The sequence below is a fragment of the Carya illinoinensis genome, chromosome 1 (assembly GCF_018687715.1).
Source record: "Carya illinoinensis cultivar Pawnee chromosome 1, C.illinoinensisPawnee_v1, whole genome shotgun sequence".
Classification (NCBI taxonomy): Eukaryota; Viridiplantae; Streptophyta; class Magnoliopsida; order Fagales; family Juglandaceae; genus Carya; species Carya illinoinensis.
The window spans coordinates 47680393-47689328 of NC_056752.1; the positions used below are offsets into that span (position 1 = coordinate 47680393).

At 36.3% G+C, this 8936-nt stretch overlaps 1 protein-coding gene across 1 annotated transcript; it reads right to left on the minus strand.

The window, feature by feature from the left end:
- Positions 1-273: 273 nt before the first annotated feature.
- LOC122278915 (MLO-like protein 1) lies at positions 274-8936 on the minus strand. The gene is made up of 14 exons (XM_043089127.1): positions 8505-8936; positions 8332-8389; positions 7953-8200; positions 5777-5893; positions 5623-5665; positions 5232-5326; positions 4347-4421; positions 4143-4231; positions 3768-3817; positions 3209-3249; positions 1188-1397; positions 1023-1090; positions 859-919; positions 274-758 (listed from the first exon to the last, which is right to left on the minus strand). The coding sequence occupies exons 1-14, from the start codon at positions 8625-8627 to the stop codon at positions 486-488; spliced, it is 1551 nt and encodes a 516-aa protein (XP_042945061.1). The 5' UTR covers positions 8628-8936; the 3' UTR covers positions 274-485.

Genomic DNA, 8936 nt, shown 5'->3' on the forward strand with positions numbered 1-8936 from the left:
AAAAAGTAGTAATACACATACTCCCATCAATATCTTACCTTGAAGATTGTGTAAAATCGCTTAGTTTCACTTATAAAATCAATATGTCGGTTTTAATAGTTTGAGGTTGCAAGTATTGAGGTGCAACTTGCAACGCCAATTTGTTGGAGGGGGAATTGGATCTTTTTCTTGTGCTTTCTAAACTGATTCGTTAGACGGGTGATGGGTTTTAGGGGAGGCCTTTCACTCATAGTAAATATAATCTGAAAGATCCTATGATAATTGACTAAACAACATACTGTATTGACAGCAAACCAAAACTTGGATGGCAATTTGTTTTTTTTTTTTTTGCCAGAAATATTACATATTTGTGTATTCTTGGAAGATATTTCTTTCAATTGCTGTTCTTATTGACTGCCAATGAGCTTTATACATGTATTCAGTAAATTTTGAAAACAGTAAACTCTAACTTCAGTAAGAGGTTCGAACGACTATAGGGCCTCAATTCATTTGTGTTCATGGGAGACATTCGCATGTTCAATCTCTCCTGCATTGCCATTGCCTTCTTCCATTCCAGATTCTGTCGACTCAACTGTTAAATCAGTAGTAGTCTCTTTGCCAACCTCGTGGTTAGATCCATGAGTAGTGGTAGAGCCGTTAAGCCTAGTGCCATTGGCAGCCTTTCTCAAACCTGTGGTCTTTTTGGCATGTTTATGCCAGCCAATTATTCCTTCATGTACGTCTTCTGCAAATATTTCCTTTTTGAATGAACTTCCCATCTACGTTTCAGGGAACCATAACAACAACAACTTTCATTAGCCAAGAATTCTAATATAAAGATGTTGAAACAGGAGGGCAAGTTTTCAATGATGATCCAACCTGTGTGACAATTGCGTAGAGTGGTAGGGTGCTGTAGCTGCAGATGAACTGAATGAATGCCCTGAGAACTCAAATTGGCATCGAGCTAAATCATAAGATCTTGTGCCTCAATATAGAGAGATGGTTCCAAGAATAGAACATATGTAAATCATTGTTTTGCATACCCTATCACCAGTCTCGGGATGACAAAACCCATTTTTTCCATTATGCAGGAGTCAAAATTATATTGAACCTGCAATAGATCATGAGATAAGATCCATCTGTAGTTCACGTTTCAAATTTTATGGGTTTTCGCAAGTAGGTAATGAGCGTTGAGTTATGTTTTTTACCCATATCCAAAAGAAAAATGCCAGTTCAAAAGCATTCTGAAACATGATGATATGAATCAATAACAGAACAAGCTTGGGCCTATGGAACCAGAAGTGGTTATCTGAAGGTTTAACTACCAACTCCCCTTCAATTGCCACATGTTTCTCTGCAACCTCCTGGGCCAACTGGCAAATCACATGCTCCAACTTGGTGCCAACAGCCAGAAGAAGCTGTGAAAAGAAATCACTAAAATGTTAAGGTCCTTATCCTCAAATGTTCTCTGGGAATTTTACTAGATGAACATGTAATCTGATGATCTGAGCAGTGAATGTGGCAATTTTCATGAATCACGCACTCATTAGTAACAACTAAACCATGGTCAATAGAATTGAAAAAAACAGATACATCTGTGTCTACACTTTGACCCTGAAAGGAAGATTGTTAAAGGCACCCTCAACATAGAAGACTGTGAGCATTTGAACAGTGTGAGGCTTCTGACACAATCTGTCATGCAAGCTAGTGGACATCAAAAGGTTAAATTCGAGGGCTCTGATTTGTTGGTATGGAAACAAATTGCAAAGGCTCTGATTTGTTGGTATGGAAACATTCTATAGATGGTGTTTTTACTACTAAATCAGCTTGGAATATCGTTAGAGCTCATGGTATCATTTGTTGTTGGAAGAAATGGTTATGGCAAGCTTATGTACCAAAGAAGATGTCTTTCTTATGTTGGAGTGCACGTCTTAGTGCTATACCGGTGGATGACGTAATTAAGAATCTTGGAATCCCAATTGTTTTGAAATGTTGTCTTTCTTCCCAAGTGGAGTCTGTGGATCATATTCTTTGTGAGGGGGAGGGGCCAAGGAAGGTTTGGGATTATTTTGCAGCGATTTTTGGGATTCATTTGCCTTCCACGCAGATTTGGACTGGGTTGATGAATATTGGGTGGCGTTGTGCTTTGTAGTCTTCACAGGTGCGTTGGTTACGTGGTGTCATTCCTATTTTTATTTCTTGGGCACTTTGGAGATCTCGTTGTGCGGCTTGTATGGAGGGGTTGAATTTTAATTGGAAGAATGTTATTCGAATGGTAAAAGGTTTTATTTTAGAATCTTCGGGTATGGTGCGTAAGTTTAAAAAATTGGGCCCACATGATGTTTCAGTTTTGACGGATTTAAATTGCCCTTTGGTGGATGTGGTGGGTAGAACGCCACAATATATTGCGTAGGCGTTGCCGGAGGCTGGGATAGTGAAACTAAATGTTGACAGGGGTTCTTCTGGTAATTCTGGGTTGTCAGGTGGAGGGGGCATTGTTAGAGATAACCATGGTCGTGCTTTGGGTGGTTTTGCTCATTGTTATGGTCATGCCATTAATACTATTTCGGAATATCGAGCAGTACTTGATGGTCTTCGGATGTGCAAGCAACTTGGCTTGAGGAATTTTGTGGTGGAGTCGGATTCTAGTGTGATAGTGGGATGGTTTGTATCAGGTGTTTGTAATTATTGGTATCTTTGGGATTTTTGGGAGGAAGCTCAAGATCTTGTTAGTGAGCTTAATGTTCAGTTTCAATTTGTGTTTAGAGAGGCTAATATGGTAGCTGATTTTTTTGGCTAAACTTGGTGCTAGTGGTGGGTCTTTGGATTTTTCTGGGGATGTCAGGAAGGTTTAAAGGTCTTTTACATACGGATATGTTGGGTATTCCATATGTTAGATGTTAGTGGCGTTGGTTGATGTTTGTGGCTTTTTTATTTGTTGGTCGTGATGTTTTTGTTATAACGGCATTCCTCCACCATAAGTGAGGGGTTTTAATAAAATTGGGAGGGGGTCACTAATGGACAGGTGATCTTCGTCTCTTAAAAAAAAAAGGTTAAATTCAAGCAAGGAGAAGTGTGAATAGAAACTTTGCTGGACCTTCCTTTCCGCCTATAATTTTTAAAAATAAAAACCCAAATGGTCATTATGGTCTAGTTTTCACACGTTGTGATTAATCAAAGTGCATAAATTAAGGGAGATTTGAAAGGAAAACTAAGATGGACAACTTACAATGAAGGGAATGAATGCAATCCAAAAATATGTATGCCAACCTGCAAGAAAAATCAGAGCATGTGATGCTTTGGAAGTGATGATCTTGATGTAGAAGAGCTTAGAATAGAGATGCAGGACCATGGCCTTATGTTCATTAGAATCTTTTAAACTCAGAACACCAATCCAGGAATTCTTGTAACTAATAATATGATAGAGCAATGTGTGCCAGAGAAATGTGTACAACAAAAAAGGATGATAACAAACATCTACCTCTAAAATTTGCACTCCACTTTCCAAGCCAGTGATAGGACCATACTATGAGTGAGAATAAGCATGTCATATACTGTTCCATAGTCAGTTCAGTATGAACTATGAAATAAGAATTTTGACTTATAGTTCACCATAAAATTCAAGTTCTAGCTAGAAAAGTGTGTTTCTTAGTATTGCTATTGCCCGAGGCCATATATCACACGATGTGCCCAAAACCAATTATACTGTCAATAACAAAAATGCTGCAGTCATCTAGAGAGAGAGAGAGAGAGAGAGAGAGAGAGAGAGAGAGAGAGAGAGCACTTACCAGAAACGTTCAGCAACAAGAAGATGACAACAAAAAACCAAAGATACCAACTGCAATTGATGAAGTTAGAAAATTAGTTAGACACTACGAGGTATCATATTAGGAGTTACTACTTTCAAGGAGAGATAGCACATGCATGATAAAAGGACTCATGAAAAAAACAAAAAAAAAAAACAAGCAGAATACATGGTTTCAAGCTTCCACAGAATCTTTGCAAAAAAAGGAAGTGGAGCCTAGGGCAGAACCATCCATGACAACACTTCTGTATTGGTTACCCTTATAAGATGTACTCCACATAAGGAACAGTAAAACTAAACATAGAAAAGAAACTAATGAAACTATGCACTTTGCCTGTCTTTCCTTGTCGCAACTAACCTTATTCCAACAACTTTTTTGAAATCAGCTTCAAAGACACGTATCATGTACTTGTAGAAATTGAACTGTGGGCTTCCCCTGCAATGAGCCTACAATATATATGTACATATAAGTGTATACACATATATATATATATAAGAACTCCGGAAGAGTATCATAGAGTTAAGGAAAAAGGGGATAAATAATGAGCTTTATATCACTTACCATAATAAAGCCTAGTCGCATTGTCACATATTCTGTTTTGGTCACAGACCCATAAAATTGCTTGAAAAATGAGTGCTGAAATTGATGAGGACATTGAAAAGGAAATCAGTTGTTAGTAATGGCAGGAAAAAGAAGAAAACAATAGTGCATTTTATTTACTGCCCAGTTTTTGATGCATCACACAAGTCAGGCGCACAAACTGAAAGGTTTGAGTTTCTACATTTATGTAACTTAAGTATTTAAATATTAGAACTGAAGTATGTATTCTAGATCATTACCATCATGTAAACAGCACAAGAAAGATTATCGGCAGTTCCATTGAGAAACTCAAGTCTTAAAAAAGAATCATTTCAAGTTCAGCTTTATAATCATTACTTGTGCAGTGAAACTTGCCTTTCCCTATGTATTGCAGGGTAGTTAATATTTAAGTGAAACTTGTGTTCAGGGAAAAAAAAAAGAAAAAGGGAAAGGGAAACAGATTAGGTGGAGTCTGGCATGAAGGAACATAAAAAAAAAAATTCTGATACACATTTTTGAAAAAATAAGTTAATTTTCTATTAGGAATATGGATAAAACAAGAAACATTCCGAAGTTGTAAATCCTACAGTAAGCCAACTCTTATCAAACAAATTTAACTGGGAAGTGGTTTGTCTGAACATTCTGTAATTTCACATAAATTTCAGCAACGAAAGTTCAACATTCTGGAAGAAAAGAGACACTTCAAAGCAAGGCGGAGAACTGACAGTGTTACATCTTGAGAAACAGTTCATAAGTACTAATTATCTTCGAGTATCCTCGCAATCACATTGACCAATCGCTTTCTTAGAAGTTGTGATAACAATCGGTATTAGTCTTCACTTGATAATGAAGGATTCGAAAGCTTACCGCCCATCCTAGCAAAGCTGAATCCTTGCCAAAAACCCGATAGTGTCTCCGGATAAAATCATGATTTCGAACATGCGTAAATTTTGTTTTCAGAACTGCACGCACAGTATTTTCATGAGAAAAAAAATTGTAAACAGAGGCAACTAGCTGTTGGATATTGAAGAAAATCCAAACATTTCAGGGTAAACTTTCGTTTTAGTCCATCTATAGTGAAGAATTTCGGCAGACTTATTTCTGCGTTATTCAGCCCAAAAGAGTTCAGATGAGGGATAAATTTTTCTATGACCCAGGATTTGAATAAATGACATTAATAAGGAACAATCCGAAAGTCTTAACCCGATTGAAAATAACAGGGGAGAGTCTGTCGATATTAGCTTTTAATGAGCATTACCGCTTTCTGAATCATATTCCTCCCACTGTTTCCATTGACGTATCTATGCCATCGAAAACGTAAAACAGAACAATTGACAATAAGATTTTAGAATAGAAACTCTAGGTTATGAAGCGAAATTAGAGAGAAGAGAACAAGAATAGGGAAAACTTACCTTTGCTCCTCCGAAAAGGATGGTTAGAGCACTGAAAGTCACATGAACAACAGCTAACACAAAGATAAATATGTGAAGGTGATGAAGCGCTTCAAGAGATAACATTGGGACCTTTCCCTGGAAAAACGATGTAAAGAAAAGCAGAAACGAATAAGATATTTCAGTTCAAAATAGGTGTCCAACCATGGTTAACAAAATGGGACCTCGAGGGCATGCCTGAAAAGGATAATATATGGTACTTTTCTTCCTGTACAGAGTAAAAATATCATTTTTGTGGCTGACATTGGCGTGTAGGCAATTAGAAAGACGGAAAAAAAGGAGGAGGAGAAGAAGAAAAGGAGGGAAACTGCTAGCCAGAGGGAACAGTGGGACACCAATCAACTTCCCATAGCTTTTAAAAGGGACATGAAATTGAATCCTCTGCAATTCTTTTGCAGTCACCAATGACGGGAAAGCATATTACTCTGGAACTACGAGTTATATCCCAATTCCCATAAGACGAGGGTACATTACTTGTAGTAACAATACATGATAAAGGACCCAAGTTATTTTTGGAGCTTTGGAATATAAACTCCAGAAATTCTTCCATGTGAATATCTGAGGTTATTTGGGAAGCAGGTCATGCCTGTTCTCTCTGGCATGTCCTCGTTGGTGGCATCCAAACAGAGTCCTGGGTAATTACAATCTGAAATCCTAGTGGCCACGAGGATTTACTTTTTCCTATAATTGGTTCAAAGTGTGCCATGTTTATACAGAGTTTATGATATCAAATCCAAAAACACTCCTCGGCAGACTCCCATTCAATACCTGAAATGTTTAATTTTCTGGTCATGAAGAGTACAGTAAAGACTCTTCAGAACTCGACTCTAATATTATATTAATAAATTATCATTTATTCTACAAATTTAAACTGATAAGAATAAATAAATTTAATTATTTTGTTATATTATAACAGAATAAGAAGCTAAGATCAATTTATCCAAGTGCTTGTTATCTCCCTCTTAGGGAAGAGTATAAACAAAATGCAAGCAAAGTGAAAATTCTCTCCTTTTTAGAAATGGTGTGTACGTCAGATGTCGGATCTCCTTTACAAATGAACTATTGCTCTGGTGTCACCCAAGAGCGAGGGACATTAAAGATTCATGCCAGCAAACCTCAGCTAGCAAACTGCGGCTTATTACATGCTTTAACTGCGCCTAGTTTCCAGATCATTGATAGAAAACATGAAATCTTGTATTATTTCTGAAATGAGAGAGAGTTGAAGTGTAGGGAGTAAACAGACCAATCCAATCAGATGATGCTTTGAGTTTCAAAATCAGATTGAACTAAAGTCTTGTTTGGTTAATTTGGTAGATGATGTCATCTAATCTTTATAAATTTTTTTAAATTTTTATATAAAATATAATAAATAATTTAATTTTTTTAAATTTCAAAACAAAAATAATATTAAAAAATAATATTTTAATAATATTTTATTCAATTTTTAATTTTTATTTCATTGCATAATCAAACCAAACGAAGCATAAGAGTTGTGAATTGTTTGACTCATTCTTAGTCAAGGTCAAGTCATTTAATTAGGTGCCCATAGATGTAAACTTTCAAACTAATGCTCCTTTCTAGTTGATCTAGTAATTATGCTTATAATTCTAATCTGAAAGCTTCGACATGATTTATTTTAATATTCCTATATCTAGAATTCTAGGTGTTTAATTAATGAATATATGTCAAATAAATCATTTGGGGTTTTTTTTTTAAGAAGAAGATCAGCTCAAATTAACGAATAAGAACTGAATTGGTGCATTGAAAAATTCTCATCTCATCATTACAACTTTTTCAAATCTCCATACAAAATATAATAAACAATTTAACTTTTTCTTAGTTTTTTCAAATCCCAATACAATAATAATATTAAAATATAATATTTTAATATTTAATCTTAAAACTCAAAATTTTCATCTGAGAATTCTTAGTGTCCAAGCAGAACCAAGAAGAAGAGAGGAATAAATAGACTTTTAAGAAGTAAGTAAACGTTTATTTATCAAGTACATGTAATTAACTAAATTAAAGATAATATTTTTAAAGATAATAATTTTAAAGATGTTTATCCATGCCATTTTCACATAAGCACCTAAGAGTGGGAAGAACAAATTAAGGAAAGAATGAGTGGAGGTACCACCTTGGCACAGCTCTCAGCGGAACCAGAGGCCTTGTCAAGGAGACGGCGGGCAGTCCCCGGAAGAACAAAGCTAGGATATTTGAAGAAGGTTTGAAAATGGGCAGTGGAAGAAGAAGAAGAAGAAGGATCATCTTTTTCTTTCTTACAGGGTAACCACTTATTTGCCAACACCTCAGAAATACAAATCTTGGCAATCCGATCTTGGAACACTGTCAGCAGCAGTGATATAAAACCCAACAGCATCAACTCTGCATTAATTCACCTTCAAAATACCATCAGATATATGGTAAAAAAAAAAAAAAAACTCCCCAAAACCTACTAAAAAAGTGCATATTTGTGTAGAGAGAAAGAGATCGAGGAATGAAGATATGGGCGTGACCTTCTTTGATCTTCTGTAATGCTTCAAAGAGAGGCTTCTGGTTATTTTTCTTGAGACACTGCAAAAATAAAAATAAAAATAAAAACATCAATTTGAAGAGTAAAGATCGGTCTACACGTACATACAAGGTGATGAGAACTATAAGATAAATGAAAATATCTATGCGCGCATGCCTTGCCAACGCAGTGGAGGGTTCTTTCGACAACGAGAGAGATGAGGACGATGACACTGCAGACAACAGCCACAACCCACGTTGGGGTGTCCTCCAAAGTTGTTCCCTCTCCTCCCCCTGCCATCTTTCTGATCTGTACAGATATCTTCCCTTAACCAAAACCAGAAGGAATATATATGGTGTCTTCTGTTTCAAGTTATTGTCTTGGAGATCAACTCCATATCAATTTTTATTTTTTTTAAAAAAGGACGAAGAGAATAGAATCGATGACAAAAATGGGAGGAGTATAACCCCAGAAATACGTTAGTGTCGCAGCTGGTTGCGAGGAGAAGAAATACCGTGCAAAATGAGAGAGACGGGACAGGTCTGTTAATATGAACCCAACGTATAAACGGCGGACAACCGGAAAGAACTGCTCAACTCCAACACAAGA

Excerpts from the sequence above, each read along its gene's own strand:
- LOC122278915 (XM_043089127.1), bottom strand. The coding sequence starts at position 8,627 with ATGGCAGGGGGAGGAGAGGGAACAACTTTGGAGGACACCCCAACGTGG. Across the intron at positions 4,232-4,346 it reads TGCGACTAGGCTTTATTATG|GCTCATTGCAGGGGAAGCCC; the intron begins GTAAGTGATATA and ends TATATATTGTAG. Across the intron at positions 1,398-3,208 it reads TTGCATTCATTCCCTTCATT|CTTCTTCTGGCTGTTGGCAC; the intron begins GTAAGTTGTCCA and ends TTCTTTTCACAG.